Source organism: Pleurodeles waltl, chromosome 1_1, assembly GCF_031143425.1.
Source record: "Pleurodeles waltl isolate 20211129_DDA chromosome 1_1, aPleWal1.hap1.20221129, whole genome shotgun sequence".
NCBI classification, from domain to species: Eukaryota; Metazoa; Chordata; class Amphibia; order Caudata; family Salamandridae; genus Pleurodeles; species Pleurodeles waltl.
The window spans coordinates 954,386,889-954,406,864 of NC_090436.1; the positions used below are offsets into that span (position 1 = coordinate 954,386,889).

The 19,976-nt window shown below is 42.8% G+C and overlaps 1 protein-coding gene across 2 annotated transcripts in view; it reads right to left on the reverse strand.

The window, feature by feature from the left end:
• NFKB1 (nuclear factor kappa B subunit 1) overlaps window positions 1-19,976 on the reverse strand; it is a 360,666-nt gene that overhangs the window by 225,988 nt on the left and 114,702 nt on the right. For both annotated transcript variants that reach the window (XM_069230208.1, XM_069230209.1), the window contains exon 3: window positions 8,654-8,732. In XM_069230208.1, coding sequence (XP_069086309.1) covers window positions 8,654-8,732 — 79 coding nt within the window. The remainder of the gene's footprint in view (window positions 1-8,653; window positions 8,733-19,976) is intronic.

The following is a 19,976-nucleotide window of genomic DNA, read 5'->3' on the forward strand; positions in this document are numbered from 1 at the left end:
CAAGAACAAGTACCCACATAATGCTTCAAAAATGAGAAGTTGTATCAGTGGAGTGTTAGTTTATCCTGTGGGGTTGCTAAAGAAAAGTTTGCAGCATCAGAGATTTCATGTTGGTTTGTGGCATGTTTGAGAATATCATTAAGTTCATTAATAAAAGTATAACTATAACTGCTGAATTTCTATTGGTCTGTATAGGTAAAATGTCAACCTAACTACAGCCACCCTGTAACCTTTGTTTTTATTATAAAGTAATATATAATTACCATACGTTAAAACAACCACCCATGCGCCCAGGGGGTTGGCCACAGGGTCTGGCCCATTGCCAGGCTCTCTGGCCAATCCCCTCACCCCCTCCTTCCCCCACACGTGGACACAACCCCCACAGCAGCAAGAGGTTGGTGTTTGAGCGGGTGTATGTTTTGTTTTGCATTGTGCCTCAGATTCATGGGTTCTTCAAGAAGTTACCCTGAGGGCCAAGCTGAGTCCCACGTGGATTGGCTAAAAAATACATTTTTGGGCATTTTCTTTTGGCAAGGTCCCCCTTCATCTGTCCTGTGGGGTCTGGATACCTCTATCCTGACTGCTCATGTGTTTTCATACTTTATTTTTTGCTCCCCCTGCCCAAGCGACTAACAAAATGGAACAGCCACAACTTTTCTTTCAGGTTGCGGCCAGCCAATCAGGTTCTTGCTTTTCCTCCAGATCAGCATCCCTAAATATCTAAATGTTATTTTCTGTAAATAATTCAAAACTATAGAACACATTTACACCAATTTACAAAAAGGGGTCTTTCTAGATGAAGCTCTACCTTTCTGCCAAATTTGGTGTAAATCCGTTCAGTGGTTTGGGCTGTAACAGTAAATGAAAATTGCAAAATCCCCATAGACATTGCATGAAAAAACAGCGTTTTGCCCCCCCCCCTTTTGTCTCATCCCCCCGGTTGACGAATCACCACAAAATTTGTAGATAGCAGTAAAATGTACCACTGCACTACTTTTGAAAATGTCCTGCTTATTTGTCAAACTGCACCAAAGTTGTTAGCAAAACTCTTTGTCTATGGAAAAAGTTGGTCCTAACTATAACTCCCTACTGGCTAAAGTCAGCAGGTTTTGGGTTATGCTTGTTGTGGGTGCAATGGGGCAATCCTACTACTACCATTTGTTAGTGGCAGTAGTATAGTAGTACTGTTATTCAAGCTTATTTCAAACAATATTTCGGACAACTATTGAGCGCTATCAGCCCTGGAGAGACAGGGTTAGTTACCATATTCAAATGAACCTCCCAGATTGCATGTTCTGCTGAGTGATAGTAGAACAGGTATGAAACCATTACAAGTGGACAGTGTACCTTTGTCTGACAGAACAGGTAGTAAAAGAACTTGGAATTAAATGGTAAATTGGTTGCATAGGCACTATCTGCACTGTGTGAGTCTTCAGTCCCTCAGCATGATATTGGGCAGAATGTGATAATATATAATTTTGAAAGATACTCTCCTTAGGCTCCATTCTTTGCCTAGCTTAATCCATCTGAGTGTACACTACTCTGTCACCTGCCTTACTCTCTACTTTACTTCAGTAAACTTTCCATGCTCATTCTTTCAAATCGTAAATCCTTCTTTTAGTAATGATTTCTGCACTTTCTAACTTCTTCTAGCCTGTCTACTCATTCATATCCTGAATGAAAAATGTTCTTCTGTGTAACCACTCAGTGCAATCTCACAATATCTAGCCTTGTCTACCCTATTGACTAATCCCATTTTCTACTTGCATGAATTCACTCTAATCATCACATCTAACTCCTATCAATTTAATGTACCACTAGAAACTGGAGGAAATGTGTTAACCAGCTTTATCAGATCATAAGACCAATCCAGTACGCAAAAATATTATTAGAAATGGGGTTGTTGGTTGACTGTGGTTTGAGCCCTGGTCAAGCAGCAACCACAATCCTAGTCAGGATAAACATCAGGCAAACTGTAAATCAACCTGGGCTCACCCTCTGGTAGCTTGGCATAGAGCAGTCAGGTTTAACTTGTGTAAAATATCAGTGCAACACTTCAAACAGTAAAACAGTAAAAACACCAAACAAAAAGATTACACACCAGGTTAGGAAAAGAGAACTTAATTTAATTGACAAAACAAGATCAAAACGAAAAAAATCCAATATGTAGGACCTGAGTTATGAGTTTTTAAAGATTAAACTGTAAAATAGCACTTAGAAGCAGGAAGCGCCAATCAGGGATATCAGGTCGCACCAGCCTAGGACAAAGGCAATTGTTCAGGCCGACTGCTATAGAGCACTGGCCGAATACAGGGACCCAGTAAGGCCCGCTGAACAAAAGTACCTCAATCCTGGATGCGTCGACATGAAAGATGTGGGGTGCAGTCGAAGCAATGTGCCGGTGTCGATCCCTGCAGCAGAGGAGATGCACTGATTTTACCCACACAGTAAAGAAGATGAGGCAATTTTCTCCATGCAGCAGTGGTGATGTGTCAGTTCCGAGATGTAGTGGGTCCCCCGCAACAAGAGCAATGTGGCCGTTCAAATCCATGCAGTGGCAGTGATGCTTCAGGTTGACAGGGGATGCGTTGGTTCTGCTGAAGCAAACACCTCAGGCCTCACATCCAAGGGTCCAGGACTGAGGTGGCACCACTTGGCACCTGGTGTTGGATCTGATCCACACAGTAGCGGCAACGTGTTGGTTCTGCTCCCAAATCAGAGGATGCATTGGTTCTGCTGCAGCAAACACCACCTTAGACTCACTTCCAAGGGTCCAGGGCTTGAGTGGCACCAATTGGCACAGCAAACTCATGGATGGCAGAGTCCATGTACAAAAGTAGGTTGGTTGGAAGTCTTTTATGTCCCTGGGACTTCAGATCAAGAGACCAGTCAGCTGGCCCTTGGAGTTCACTCTTGGTTCAAGTGACACAGGTCCAGTCAGTAGGGAAGCACAGCAAGGCATGTGTCCAACAAAGCAGCAGTCTAGCAGAGTGGCAGTTCTTCACCAGCACATCAGTTCTTCTTCCTGGCAGAGTACTCACAGGTCCAGAAGTGTACTGATGGTGGTGTCAGAGGTCCAGCCCTTTCACCCTGTTGGGCCTTTGATGTGGGGGAAACTTCAAAGACATACCTTTGAAGTGCACATAGGTCCTGTTTTTCCTGCCCTGGCTCCAGACTCACTACAGGGGGTGGTACAGCCCTTTGTGTGGAAACAGGACACAGCCTATTCAGGTGTAAGTGTGCCTGTGGCCAGGTCCTCCCTCCTAGCATTCTAGAAGGGCCAATAAATTCACAGCTAAGCTCCCATTGTGTGTGGCTGCCTAGGAGGAATACACAAAGTCAAGCTGTCACTCACTTCAGACAAGTGATCAGAGACAGGCAGCAGGCATCAAACAATTAAATTAAGAAAATGGCAACTTTCTAAAAGAGGCATTTTCAGAACTAAAATTTTAAATCTGATTTCTCCTTAAATTGTGAGTTTTTATTGTGATTCCAGAGACACCAAACTTGAAAAACGTATCTCTTCCAGATTGTGAATTACACTTATAAGATATAATAAGGTAATACCAATGTTATCCTGTGGGAGAGCTAGGCCTTGCTATAGTGACAAACAACATTGGGAGTTTTTCACTACCAGGATAGGTAAAACCTAAAGGTACATGCCCTGCCTGTCAAATGCAAAGCACCCTGCCCTCTGGTTTGTCAAGGGCTTACTTTGGGGGTGACTTATATGTATGAAAAGGGAAGGCTTGGGCTTGGCACAAGGGTTACTTTGCCAGGTCGACATGGCAGTGTAAAACCGCACAGTCAGGCTCTGCAATGACATGCCTGAGACATGGTTAAAGGGCTACTTAAGTGGGTGGCTGAATCAATGCTGCGGGCCCACAAGTAGCATTTAATTTACAGGACCTGGGCACAAGTAGTGCCTTTTAGTAGGGACTTATAAGTACATTAAATATGCCAATTAGGAATAAGCCAATATTACCATGTTTTAAGGAGAGAGCACTAGCACTTTAGTACTGGTTAGCTGTGATAAAGTCCTAAAGCCAGCAAAAATTAGGTCAGAAAAGTGGAGAAGGTAGGCAACAAGTTGGGGGGAAGACCATGATAAGGCTGTCAGGTCTAACAAATATACAACAATAAGTAATGCCCACTGGCTTCAGCTCTAACGTAGGGTTATGGAGTAGTGCACTACCCACCATAATCCACTTCAATACCTCTTAAGGGGTCGTAAGCATTATATAAATGTAATTAACACTCGCTGCTGATGTGCTTTGTAGGACAGAGTTGAAATAATTGCAAAGCCAATTCAGTCTTTCATTCTTTCAGGATTCATTAAAGAGGAAAATAGTAACATCTGTTAGTTATAAAATAATAGGGCGCCAGCGGGCTGTTGGGAAGTTCTATAAAGAAACAAGTTATTACCGTAATGCGCATGCCAGTGCTATCTTTAGCTTCATGCGGTAGATCACGAGCAGTAAAAGTAAGATGACAACTTGGAAGGTGAACAGATAAGTCTAAGCCTTGAGAACGCCATCTAATGGACTCTCAGAGGATACACATGTGCATGTAGCCTCCTAAACATCCAGGAATCGATAAGCCTCATAGGCAGATCACGAGCATACCCAGCCCTCATAAAATGGAGTTGAGGGGGTCAATCATCTGGGTAAAGATGCTATGTTATGCTACCTCTTTTTTCTGTAGTGCAGTGACTGGGGATTAGGTTAACTCACATTACTTAATGTGTGGCATACTCTCGTTTCCATAGTGGTTTTACTTACACAGTGGAAATTCTTCTTTAGGGAAAAAAGCGAATTTAAAGTCTTCTAAGCAAACCTGGGCACTGTACCTGAGTAGACAGATCACAAAACGCAAAGAACTTTTGAAAATCGCTGCCAGGTACCGCACATCACATCAGCAAAGCAAGTGTGTGACTGGCCTACACAAGCGGAAAGCACGCTCTTTTCTCAAAAACATTTGTCAAAAAGGAACGAAATTAGCATCACAGTACAAACTATTATTACAATCATTACCATGGTTAAATTTATCGGTATTCAACTCACTAGCCAAATCAAGTTGAAGTTAGGGCTCTGAGCAGAAACCTAACCAGAACCCTGAGCACTCTTACCAATTTGGCACCTTTTGCTTGATTCAGTTACTTGCTTAGCTACTCTTGCTCTAGCTATTGCTCTGTAGTTTTACTATTAAATTCGCATTTTTTTATTTTTGTTACATGAGATCTTTTCAAAAAGAAATCCGCATTACATTGATTGCTAACTTCAAGCTTGAAGGTTCATTAAAAGTTGAGTTAACGGCTCACGGAACTAGCAATATTGCAGGGAATGGTAGTTACAGGGTGCAATATTACCATGTCGATAATGGCTTTTCAACTGTAGAATGGGGAAGTACTGCAGGGATCGGTGTTTGTACACTCCCAGTTTTGTTTCACATTCTTTCCACCTCTCCCGAGTACGTTCTGTCAGGTTTTTCCTGGTTCAGTGTATTTGCAGAAAACCTTTAAGGTTTGCTTTCAACCCCACAACCTGTAATCCCGGTCATTCCTCTAAATGATTGTGGGTTATGTATAATATCAGGAAACATTTATGTGAACAAATCGGTCTTAAAGATACTTTAATTTTGACCGAGGCACTGGAGAGGCCGGGGGAAGTATCTCCCAAACAGCACTGCTGGGAATCTTGAAGGTTTTCAGAGGACCCCGAGGAGAACGTGCGTTGGTGGGCATGGGGGCATAGCATGCTATAGCACGTCACTGGCGCGTCAAGCACCGCACAAGACTGCAGACTGGCACTTGGCAACGGACTAGTGCTCTAAATTGGAGGGGCCTATTTAGCGGGCCAGGGGCTGTCCGCATTGGCACGCCAAAATGTGGGTCTCTGGTGGACTTAATCCGTACTCTCTGGCGCTGCAATTTATCATGTGAGGGGACAACCTTTGAAGTAATTATTCAAATATGGGATCCAGTGTGTGAATCAGGAAGGAGTACGATTGTTTGTATATTTGGCATTGTAAAGTGAGAATCTGGTTATCAAAAAAGTATCTATATGTTTCAAAAACATTTTTACGGTTGGTTTACAATCCGCATTTAGCTGTCTCGTCAGCCTACTGTAACCTTTAAAATTAATCAAAAAATATACTTTTAGTAGTACTGTCTACAGACACGGGCTCAGCTTTCTTTAATCATTGCCGTGCTGGCGTGTTCTTCACACCTTGGTTCAGCCCCCATGAAAGCATACATAGAGTGGGAGACTAGGTAAACCCCCTTCAGTCACAAGTTAGTGGGCAGTCCGTCACATTTCCCATCAGCCCACACGACCACCACTCAGTTTTTGGTTTGTCAGGCAGTGTGAGTGATACAAATGTGCCTGATTACAGTCTGCTTCAGCCTCCGGAAGGGACAGTCACTGACAGACAAAAAGGACTTCGCCTCAGTCTGCAAACTTCTGTTCTACCCAGCACTGCTAGCTGCTATGGCTCGTGGCAGTTCAGGCTTCTGCTGTGTCTCCCACTCCCTGTCACTGCTTCAATCTGTTTTCAGCAGTCATGGCTTCTGGTCTGCCCTGCCTGCTCCAGACAGCTCTACAGACATGCTTGCAGTACGCCTTTGTTATTGCAGAGCCGATCGTTTAGTAGGCAGAGCGCTAAGCAGACACATTATGGCCCGTATTTATACTCCGTTTGCGCCGAATTAGCGTCGTTTTTTTTTACGCAAATTCGGCGCAAAACTAACGCCATATTTATACTTTGGCGTTAGACGCGTCTAGCGCCAAAGTATGGGCAAATAGCGTCATTTTTTTGCGTGAACGCCTTCCTTGCGTTAATGAGATGCAAGGAAGGCGTTCCCGTCTAAAAAAATGACGGCGACGCAAATGCGTCGTATTTATACTCCCGGGCAAAAATCACGCCCGGGAGTGGTTGGGTCAAAAAACCCCGCATTTGCGCCACTTTTTAACGCCTGGGTCAGGGTAGGCGTTAAGGGGCCTGTGGGCTCAAAATGAGCCCACAGGTGCCCTCCCATGCCCCCAGGGACCCCCCTGCCACCCTTGCCCACCCCAGGAGGACACCCAAGGATGGAGGGACCCATCCCAGGGACATTCAGGTAAGTTCAGGTAAGTATAATTTTTTATTTTTTTTATTTTTTTTTGGTGGCATAGGGGGGCCTTATTTGTGCCCCCCTACATGCCACTATGCCCAATGACCATGCCCAGGGGACATAAGTCCCCTGGGCATGGCCATTGGGCAAGGGGGCATGACTCCTGTCTTTACTAAGACAGGAGTCATTTAAATGGCGTCTGGGCGTCGAAAAAAATGGCGCAAATCGGGTTGAGGCGATTTTTTTGCCTCAACCTGACTTGCCCCATTTTAAGACGCCCTAACGCCATTTTCCCCCTACGCCGGCGCTGCCTGGTCTACGTGGTTTTTTTCCACGCACACCAGGCAGCGCCGGTCTGCTAGCGCCGGCTAACGCCATTTCATAAATACGGCGCCCGCATGGCACTTCAGAATGGCGTTAGACGGCGCTAAATTTTTTTACGCTAAACTGCGTTAGCGCAGTTTAGCGTCAAAAAGTATAAATATGGGCCTATGTTTGCCAACAGGTTATACACTGTGCTAATGCAGAGCCGCTTGGGACTTTAAATAATAGAGTTCCTCAGTGCTACTACCACCACCCTTACCGTTACCACCCCGTCCATCATTACCAATATTGGCCACCACCAGCACCATTAGCACCCCCATTACCACTGCCGCTCCACCACCAACAGCAGAGGAGGCATCACTATCTCAATACTGAGTACCAGATGAGGTGTTCATAACTGTATGCACTGTATGCAGTACTCCTGATAAGCATTACTTCTGATATATACACTCTATAGTTATAAAACTAAAAGCTTTCTTCTGTTTACCCCTCGTCCCTACCTACTCCTTTTGTTCTTACCACAACTATACTATTTTGTTTCTCCACAGTGGGATCAGTCAATGTGGGAACAAATAACGCTCAAGTGTGAGACAAAATGCTTTGCAGATACCTCTGCAACAGGGTGAGGGAGAGACAGAGAGGGAGAGATAGAAAGTGTCTGTGCGTGTGTAAATATAGCTGTGCTATAACTCTTCTACAAGTGTGAGGGAAGACTGTACTGATGGAGCACATGCTGTGGCAGTTCTGCTTGAGAACAAGAACTGATGCAGAACTGATGCAGTGTGTGCTGTAGCTGTTGTTTGGTGGGAAGCATGCACTCTTGTGCCTATTCTGTTTGTGGGTCTGTGAATTTTAGTCCAATCTTTCAAAGTTTTTTCAAAACTCAGCGAATAGCTTTGCCAGTGCTTCTTTAAATATGAAAATATATCACTTTTTTAATCAGGACATTCCTCAACCCCGCTCTGCATTTCAACAATCTTTAATTTTTTTCTATTTATGTGTGAAAAAGGCATCTGTTTCTTGACACTTGCAAACACTGTTGTACTCTATTTGGCCTTGCATGCATTTTCGGCAACAACAGAGATACATTGTATGAAAAATTACCAACATTGACCACTATACTCTAATGAAATTCTACTATTTTAATCAAATTTAATTGCATCATAATATACGAGGATTCCCTAGCCAAAAGAATAGAGAGGCAGCAGAAAACCTTACCTGATCGCAGTAGTGGATCTGGAAGATGGAAATCCGGTTCCGTGAATGCTGTGTTCATGAACGGATCCATATCAAAAATCTATGGTTAGAAAAAGTTACAAATATTACAGCTACAAATAAAAAAATCATCTGCGAACACTGAAATCATTGCTATACAAAAGCACAGGTTATCATTGATGAAATATTGTAAAAACAAACATTACAAAAAAAGCAAGGTTCATGCTGATGTTTACTTATCATTATAATTACTTCGGTATAGCAAAAAAACTAACAGAAATCCCACAGTGAGATGGGCCGGAGTTGGTACTCTACATCTAGCCCACGATGTCCGAACACAAGCCTGATGGACAAAGAGCATTGGGATGACTTGGCACCCTGAGGTGAGGACCTCCATGCTGGCCTCCCTATGTGCTGGGAGCACCTTCATGAGGTGAGGAGCATTCTTCCTCGAAACACATCGACCCTTCCAAAAGTCAGAGCACTTGGGAAATTAATGGTGATATACCTCTCAGCCTCAGCTTTAAATCCCACCTTCTCCCTCTTCAACTGGTGGTGCCCACATGTAAATCTGTAGATCGGGGAAGGCATCTGCCTGTGGTCTGAGTACAGACACATACCTTCACTCTATCATACATTTATCAAGAGGAAAACGACAAGTGTTGCTGGATTTCTTGATTGCAGTACCAACAGGCCAAACAGGTAATAAATGCAGCACTAACTTAACTATCAAGGTTACTGGCTCAAGACAGAGGAAAATAGTTGCTTCCTCTATCAAACAGAGATTTGAAAGGTAATATAGTTCTGAAAAACACATTTAACCTGTTACCAGGGCTTTCACTTAGCTCTCTTGTGGAGTTTGAGGTTGATACTACTCTGGTTAAAATCTTACAACTCCTTGTTTGGGGACACACGCAAGGTGAGGAATGAGTTCCCAGAACGATTTGTGGAGATTGGGGCTTGTCAGGTTTGTTCAGTTGTGGCGTCTGATTGGAGTAGGAACTGAGCTTCATAGATGGGGCAATTACGGTCCTGGTACTCCGATTTGCATACGATGAAATAATCTTGGGTGGGGAGGAAAATTACCTGAAGTTCTTAAATGCCCTTGTTACTTATTGAAAGACTAGGAAACTAACATTCGATACAGAAAATAACGAATGTCGTCCAGGGATAGAGAAAAGGGGCTTCAAATCCTCTGTCTGATACGTAGGGAGGCATGGGGGGAGGTGTCCATTAGCTGCTTTCGAAGGTGATATAGTGAACGGATGGAAGCCAAAACTGAAAAAAATTCCATTAAATAAAAGCAACTGGAAGGAGGTAGTTTAAGATTTAACCTAAGGTTTTAAGCACCTTCTGTAGTTCACCTATAGAAGAATTTAGACAAAGGTAATGGCATGGGTCCTATGAGGTTGAATTCTGGAGGTACAGCGATGTGAAAGAGTACACTCTTGTAATATTTTATGGTTTTATATATTAACATAGATTTAACCTTTATATGGTCCGAAAAAATCAGCCACCATTAAATAGCTAAGTTGGAAAAATAAATGCACCCCGTGATTCAGTAACATGTGAAACTCCCGTTAGAACCATTAAATGGAAGCAAACATTTCTCTAAGAGTTTCTAAGTCTCACATCACCTGGGATGAAATCCAGACACAATCTTTCGTGCAAAACTGCTTACTTTGGAGATGTGTGAGGCCCACTGTTTATGCACAGCTCTCTTTAGGTCATACAACATCCTCTCTATAGTCTTGAGGTCTGGGCTTCGACTTGACCATTTCAGAATCTCGATTCTCTTCTTTTTCTGCCATTCAGTTGTACATTTACTGGAATTTTTCAGGTCATTGTCCTTTTGAATGAGTTACGTTTGGTTAAGCTTTAGCTCTTGCACTTAAGTCTCACATTTTTTTCTAGAATGCCCTAGTCTAGAGAAGAACTCATGGTAGATTCAGTGATTCTGATGCATACAAGTTCTGGGGCAGCAAGGCAGGACAAAGTCATCACCGCTTCAGCACCATGCTTGACGGCTCGTATGAGGTTATTTTGGTAATTAACAGTGTTTGGCTTTCATTACAGTCAAACAACTTAACTTCAGTGTCATCTGTCTAGAAAAACTTGTTCGAAAATTCTTGTGGTTGATTCAGATGCTGTTTTGCAAACCTTGCTTTGCAGCAATGTTTTTTCGTAAAAATGAGTTTTCTCTTGAATACTGTTCCACCGAAGTCTTACTAATCCAGTGTGTTCCCAATAGAAGAATCAGGAACTGTAATTTTTACTATGTGGACAGAGGCCTGAAGATCCCTAGATGTAGCTTTAGGAATTTTTGCGATCACTAGGAGCGTCATGCAGTCTGGCCTTGGCGTGAATGTACAGGGATGCCCACTACTGGGTAGATTGGCAACCATTTCCCGCATTCCTAAAAAAACTTTCTCAGTGTGCAATGACGCACTTCATATTGTTTAGAAATTGCTTTATAGCCCCACCCAGACAAATGAGAAGCAACAATTTTTTCTCCGATACCTTCACTGATGTCTCTTGACCTAGACATGATGTGATACCGCAAACCTGAATGTTCTAAACTAAACCGAAAACTTTCTAACATTATATACAGTTGATACAATTTTCCAATGATCCACCAATCCTGTACACTTTTTTAGCAGCACCTAATTCTTAACAGATCAGAGGATGCACTTTCTTTTTAACATCAATGCATTTTTGTGCATGCAAAGTATAAGAGACCCCCAACAACACCATTCCTTAATATGCCACACTAGTAACGGGCTGCAATGTCTGCCGGAAGGAAGACACTGGAAATCATCATACGATGGCCTCCTGCTCCAGGATGTCCCATGGAAGAGGGACTGCAGCCCGCACTGAGACTATAAGCACTACAGGAAAGGCTGAGCCAAGACTGTATTGGCAGTGACCGGGCAAGGAAGGGGTGGGACTAGGAGTGAGTAGGGGATGGCAGCTGGTGTGCTCAATGTGGACCAAAGAAGGGTTTTTGCCCTGGGTGGGGTGAAGGCACCCAGAAGCAGCAGCACGTTTCGATGTACGTTCTCTTGCCACAAAGGATTATCCTGTACTAGCAGACCACTGAGGCTGCCTTTCTCTTTTTTTTAAACAAAAAACGTTGTAAAGTTCCCAACCTTTATCAATGTAAGAAAACATCATGAAGTTGGGCACTCACAGACTTTTTAACTTCGCACACCCTTAGAATTAGGTGGATAAGACAAAATGTATTACAGTAACAATAAGTTTATGTACAATAATCACATAATCATGTGAACTTTATACTATTCAGATACTTAAAAACATACACACACCTAAAAATAGCCACACCAAAATAAACGATACAGATTATATAAATAGAAAACTGTGGAGTCAGTGGCAGTTCATATATAAAAAATGAAAGACTTAGATGAATCCATCGTGGTTTGAATCCATATATTTAATTTCGACCCTCATTACCAATGAACCTAAATACTATTTGTAGAAACCTCATAATACATGGAATACATGGAATACAGCAGTTAGAGCAAACAATTATTGTCGGAAAGCCTGCTTCACAGGACACAAATATACCCTTATAAAATGTAGTAATACTGAGAAAATGCATAATGTACGACCTATGGTTTCTGTGTGCATTTTACAATTTCTGTTTACGATTACGATTTTACATCATCCCCATTTCAAATGTGAACGAGGCAAACAAAAATAAAATCTTAAGAACTGTTGATTCATTTAGGTCTAAGCATGCCTTAGAGACATTCTGGATGCAAGAAGTGATAAGTTCCAATTTAGTATTCACAACATTCTTACTTGGCACAAACAGACATGTCATTGGACATCATATTTTCCTTAATACCCTCTTTTGAAAAATTTACAATTCTCAAAGAAGAAATATCTTGCATCTTATTTCACTGGCACAACTTAGAGATACTGTATAAGAGGTAGGAGCATACCCTTAGCATTGCCTATCATCCATTTAAAAGATTTGCTTAGTCAGGATCCACAGCAAACATCAGAAGCTTTAATGTACAATTTAGGTTATTATGCCAGCAGGGGCACACATGCCAATAACCTTGATATAAGGGTTAAAGGTTACGGAGATCTGATGTTCCTCCTCTGGGGTACTACAAATTGCTTCACTCTTTTAGCAGGTCAGTTAGTGCAGTATAAAACCAGTGACATCTAATGTAATTAGAAGCTTTGGACAAGTGGTACACATCGGAGAAAAGTATGGCGACAATTGGCTGAATGTTATATTGATATACTTATTTGAATAGGTAAAACTATTTCAAATTTTAAAAAAATAATTCAAAAACAAAATCACATCTTCCTTTAATGAGAAAAGCAAATTGAAACAAAAGCGCTTAGAATATTTTATTTACTTCCTGGAAAAACTGGTACATTAATATGAGATTAAAAACATCACTAAATTATGGGCAGTAACAAGAACATTTCCAAAATTGACAATAGGTCCATCCACAAATCATTTACATCCCTCCCTTATTTAGAACGCAGAGCTAATGTTTTTTTTTATATGGGTGATGCCTCTACCTACATAGTCCATCCTTTAGATGGCAGAAACACCAATGAGAATTGCATACAATATTTTTCCTTTTCACTGACTTTTACTGTCCTGCCTAGCAGTACCAGACAGAATATGTGCTGAATGATCCCTCAAACACTGGTAAAATTAGAGGTTCACCATGCCCCAAGGACATTGCGGGGGCCTATTGTCACAGATTTGTTTCCCCTAAGGGTATACATCTTTGGGCAAAAAAAGGCCAATGACACAGCTTTCACTCTATTTATTTTGAAAAAACTGGGGCAACCCAATACCCTGGGACCTGGATAAGTGAATAATATGACAAAAACTGTTTTGGTCCCTCTGGGGGAAGGATATGGATTAACCTCCACGACAGTGGTTGTACCATAAATTCTTTTTTTATATTATTTACTCTGTATTTGGCAGGTAGGTCTACATAAAAAAATTATAAAGAGAAGAAAGCTCTGAGGGGGAGTAGCCAAGAAATATGGGGAAGTAGACATATCCTTGGATGGCTCCTGCAGACTTGAGTGCAATCTTGCTAATTCCTGCATGCCTGAAATAGAAAATAAACAGTTGGAGGTCTGTATAGGCCCAAGCTAATCCTCTGAACACCCTCCCAACTTTCTGGTGTGTTCTGGTATACTGTTTGAGTGGTAGATTCTGATCTGAAAGGAATAACAAGGTCATATTTAGTGTGGCCAGAATGGTAACACAAAAGCCAGCTGACTGGTAAAGTTGGATTTAATATTACTATTTTAGGAATGCCACTTTTAGAAAGTGGGCATTTCTCTGCACTTGAATCCTTCAGTGCTTTACAATCCACATCTGGCTGGGTTAGTTGACAGCTCCCTTGTGCATTCCACTCAGACAAACCCCAAACACAGGATGCTCAGTCACACACTTGCACACATCTTCATAATGAATGGGTCTTCCTGAGCTGAGATGGTGGAAGGCCTGACACTTACATGTCAAAGGACAGTAGCTTTCCCTCACACAAAGGACCTCCACACCCCCTACTGGGACCCTGGCAGACAGGATGGGACTGAAAGGGGACCTGGCGCACCTCTAAGACACTCTTTTAAGTCTCTCCCACTTCAAAGGCACATTTGCGTATTTAAGCAGGGTCTCTGCCCCTACCAACTCAGACACTTCTGGGCAAGAAACCAATGGAGAAGAAACCATGAAACAGAACCTGCAACCTGCACAGAGGAACTGCCTGGCTGCCCAAAGGACTCACCTGAATGCTTTTCTGCAAAGGACTGCTGCCCTGCTGTTGCCCTGCTGTCCTCTGGCTCTGCTGAGAAGTGCTCTCCAAGGGCTTGGATAGAGCTTGCCTCCTGTTCCCTAAAGTCTCAGGATCAAAAAGACTTCATCCTGCAAAAGAACTCCTTGTGCAGTGAAAATTCAACAAACAGCTTGCAATAAACGACGCAGAGCCTGCATCGCAGTGAGAAAATCACTGCATGCTGAACCGGATTGACGCAGCCTGACTTCGTAAGAGAAGATCGACGCAGCGCCAGTGTTGCGACCGGAACATTGACACACGGCCCACTGGACTGACGCAAAGCCGAGCCCAAATGACGCAGCCTGACTTCCTGAGAGGAATCGACGCAGCACCTGCTGTGTGGTAGAAATTCCCATGCATCACCCAACAGATCGACACAGCCCCTGTGACTTCGTTCTGCACGCCCAGGATTTCAATGCATCATCCCCAGGGCGTCCAAAAACCCTGCAACCTGAAGAGGATCCCAGTCTACGCACCGGAAATCGACTCAAAGCCGGCCCTGTGTGAAAACTCACCGATGCATCGTGTGTGTGTGTGCGCCAGACAAATCAACACACACCTCTCAGTTTTCCACACATCTCCTCCTCTGCGGTCCCTTGCGGAGAATTTGAATGCAAACCAGGTACTTTGTGCTTGCAAGAGACACTTGTTGCTTTTTGAAGACTAAAGACACTTTATATAATTTTTACAGTCATATTTCAACGTATACTTATTGAATCTTGATCGTTTTGACCTGCATTTATCCAGATAAATATTATATCTTTTTCTAAACACTGTGTGGTATAATTTTGTGGTACTATACTGTGTTATTGCATGATTTATTGCACAAATACTTTAAACATTGCCTTCTAAGTTAAGCCTGACTACTCAGTGCCAAGCTACCAGAGGGTGGGCACAGGATAATTTGGATTGTGTGTGACTTACTCTGACTAGAGTGAGGGTCCTTGCTTGGACAGGGGCTAACCTGACTGCCAACCAAAGACCCCATTTCTAACAATTATGTGTTGGTATATATTTTGTATGTATGTAAAAGGAAAATGTCACTTACCCAGTGTACATCTGTTCGTGGCATTAGTCGCTGCAGATTCACATGCTGTGCATAGTCCGCCGTCTGGTGTTGAGTCGGAGTGTTACAAGTTGTTTTTCTTCGAAGAAGTCTTTTCGAGTCACGAGACCGAGGGACTCCTCCTACTTTGGTTCCATTGCGCATGGGCGTCGACTCCATGTTAGATTGTTTTCCCCGCAGAGGGTGAGGTAGGAGTTGTGTATGTTAGTAATAGTGCCCATGCAATGGAATGAATAAGTATGTACAAAATGAAGGTTAAAGTAATATATTTACAAATGTACAAATGTTGAAGATTACTTCCAAACGGCTCCCGGGGAGGCGGGTGGGCGCATGTGAATCTGCAGCGACTAATGCCACGAACAGATGTACACTGGGTAAGTGACATTTTCCGTTCAGTGGCATGTGTAGCTGCAGATACACATGCTGTGCATAGACTAGTAAGCAGTTATCTCCCCAAAAGCGGTGGTTCAGCCTGTAGAAGTGGAAGTAGTTTGAAATAAAGTTCTTAGTACAGCTTGACCTACTGTGGCTTGTTGTGCAGATAACACGTCTACACAGTAGTGCTTAGTAAATGTGTGAGGTGTAGACCATGTTGCTGCCTTACATATTTCGTTTATTGGAATATTTCCTAGAAAGGCCATGGTAGCACCTTTCTTTCTGGTTGAGTGTGCCTTTGGTGTAATAGGCAGCTCTCTCTTTGCTTTAAGATAGCAGGTTTGGATGCACCTAACTATCCATCTGGCTATACCTTGTTTTGATATTGGATTTCCTGTATGAGGTTTTTTGAAATGCAATAAATAGTTGTTTTGTTTTCCTAATTAGTTTTGTTCTGTCAATGTAGTACATTAGTGCTCTTTTGACGTCTAATGTATGTAGTGCTCTTTCAGCTATTGAGTCTGGCTGTGGGAAGAACACTGGTAATTCTACTGTTTGATTTAAGTGGAACGGTGAGATAACCTTTGGTAAGAATTTTGGGTTGGTTCTTAGAACTACCTTATTCTTGTGTATTTGAATAAATGGTTCTTGTATAGTAAACGCCTGAATTTCACTTACTCTTCTTAGAGATGTAATGGCAACGAGAAATGCAACTTTCCACGTTAAGTATTGCATTTCGCAAGAATGCATGGGTTCGAAAGGTGGACCCATGAGTCTTGTTAAGACAATATTGAGGTTCCATGAAGGAACAGGTGGTGTCCTTGGTGGTATAATTCTCTTTAGACCTTCCCTAAACGCTTTTATGACAGGTATTCTAAATAGGGAAGTTGAATGAGTAATTTGCAGGTATGCAGATATTGCTGCGAGATGTATCTTTATGGAAGAGAAAGCTAGATTTGACTTTTGCAAATGTAGTAAATACCCTACTACATCTTTTGGAGATGCATGCAATGGTTGAACTTGATTATTATGGCAGTAGCAAACAAATCTTTTCCATTTACTTGCATAGCAGTGTCTAGTGGATGGTCTTCTAGCCTGTTTTATGACCTCCATACATTCTTGTGTGAGGTTTAAGTGTCCAAATTCTAGGATTTCAGGAGCCAAATTGCTAGATTCAGCGATGCTGGGTTTGGATGCCTGATCTGTTGCTTGTGTTGTGTTAACAGATCTGGCCTGTTGGGTAGTTTGACATGAGGTACTACTGACAGGTCTAGTAGTGTTGTATACCAAGGTTGTCTTGCCCATGTTGGTGCTATTAGTATGAGTTTGAGTTTGTTTTGACTCAATCTGTTTACTAGATATGGAAGGAGAGGGAGAGGGGGAAAAGCGTATGCAAATATCCCTGACCAATTCATCCATAGAGCATTGCCTTGAGATTGCCGGTGTGGGTACCTGGATGCAAAGTTTTGGCATTTTGCGTTTTCTTTTGTTGCAAATAGATCTATTTGAGGTGTTCCCCAAATTCTGAAGTAAGTGTTCAGGATTTGGGGGTGAATCTCCCATTCGTGGACCTGTTGGTGATCCCGAGAGAGACTGTCTGCTAGCTGGTTCTGGATCCCTGGAATAAACTGGGCTATTAGGCGAATGTGGTTGTGAATTGCCCAATGCCATATTTTTTGTGTTAGGAGACACAACTGTGTTGAGTGTGTCCCCCCCTGTTTGTTTAAATAATACATTGTTGTCATGTTGTCTGTTTTGACCAGAATGTATTTGTGGGTTATTATGGGTTGGAATGCTTTCAACGCTAGAAATACTGCTAACAATTCGAGGTGATTGATATGAAACTTTCTTTGATGTACGTCCCATTGTCCTTGTATGCTTCGTTGATTGAGGTGTGCCCCCCACCCTGTCATGGAAGCATCTGTTGTTATCACGTATTGTGGCACTGGGTCTTGGAAAGGCCGCCCTTTGTTTAAATTTGTACTGTTCCACCATAGAAGCGAGATATATGTTTGGCGGTCTATCAACACCAGATCTAGAAGTTGACCCTGTGCGTGTGACCATTTGATGCTAGGCACTGTTGTAAAGGCCTCATGTGCAATCTTGCGTTTGGGACAATGGCTATGCATGAGGACATCATGCCTAGGAGTTTTAATACCATCTTTGCATGTACTTTTTGTGTTGGATACATAGCTTGTATCACCTTGTGAAAATTGTGAACCCTTTGTGGACTTGGAGTGGCTATCCCCATTGTTGTGTTGATTGTCGCTCCTAAGTATTGCTGTGTTTGACACGGCAGAATGTGTGACTTTGCATAGTTGATGGAGAAACCCAGTTTGCAAAGGGTTTGTATAACATAATCTGTGTGGTGTGAACACTTTGTTAGCGAGTTGGTTTTTATTAACCAATCGTCTAGGTACGGGAACACGTGTATTTGCTGCCTTCTGATATGTGCAGCTACTACTGCTAGACATTTCGTAAAGACTCTTGGCGCGGTTGTTATTCCGAATGGCAACACTTTGAATTGGTAGTGTATTCCTTTGAATACAAACCGTAGGTATTTCCTGTGCGAGGGATGTATCGGTATATGGAAATACGCATCTTTTAGATCTAAGGTTGTCATGTAGTCCTGCTGGTTCAGTAGTGGTATTACGTCTTGTAACGTGACCATGTGAAAGTGTTCTGATTTGATGAAGGTGTTTAATGTTCTGAGATCTAATATTGGTCTCAGAGTTTTGTCCTTTTTTGGTATTAGAAAGTACAGTGAGTAAACTCCTGTGTTCTTTTGTGGACCTGGTACTAATTCTATTGTGTCTTTTTGCAGTAATGCTTGAACTTCTAGTTGTAGAAGGTCTAAATGCTGTTTTGACATATTTTGTGATTTCGGTGGGACGTTTGGAGGGAGTTGGAGAAATTCTATGCAATAACCATGTTGGATAATTGCTAAGACCCAAGTGTCTGTTGTTATCTCCTCCCAAGATTTGTAGAACTGGCTTAGTCTTCCCCCCCACTGGTGTTGTGTGAAGGGGTTGAGTGACTTGTAAGTCACTGCTTGTTTTGAGGGGTTTTGGGCCCTTGAAATTTTCCCCGGTTTCTTGGGAATTGGCCCCCTCTATATTGGCCCCGAAAGCCTCCCCTTTGATACTGTCCCTGGTAGGTAGACGGTGTTGTTTGTGAGGTGCTGGCTTGTGTGGCTTGACCTCGAAACCTCCTCTGAAAGTAGTTTTGCGAAATGTGCCAAATGTGCCTCTGCCCTGCGGGGAATAGAGTGCGCCCATGGCTTTAGCTGTGTCAGTGTCTTTCTTTAATTTTTCAATTGCAGTGTCCACTTCTGGTCCAAACAATTGTTGTTCATTGAACGGCATATTGAGCACTGCTTGTTGTATCTCAGGTTTGAAGCCGGATGTACGCAGCCATGCGTGCCTCCTTATCGTTACAGCGGTATTTATAGTTCTTGCAGCTGTATCTGCTGCATCCATAGAAGAACGGATTTGGTTGTTGGATATGTTTTGTCCCTCTTCAACCACTTGTTTTGCCCGTTTTTGGAATTCTTTGGGGAGGTGCTCGATGAGATGCTGTATCTCGTCCCAATGGGCTCTGTCATATCGCGCTAGGAGTGCCTGCGAGTTGGCGATGCGCCACTGATTTGCAGCTTGTACTGCAACCCTTTTCCCAGCTGCATCAAACTTTCGGCTCTCCTTGTCTGGAGGTGGTGCGTCGCCTGATGTGTGCGAGTTGGCTCTTTTACGAGCTGCTCCTACGACAACTGAATCTGGTGTCAGTTGTGATGTAATAAAAGCAGGGTCTGTGGGTGGTGCCTTGTATTTCTTCTCCACCCTTGGGGTTATTGCTCTGCTTTTAACTGGCTCCTTAAAGATTTGTTTAGCGTGCCTTAGCATTCCCGGGAGCATAGGAAGGCTCTGATAATTGCTATGGGTGGAGGACAGGGTGTTAAAAAGGAAGTCATCCACGATAGGCTCTGAATGTAGCGATACGTTATGAAACTCTGCTGCCCTAGCTACCACCTGAGCATATGCTGTAC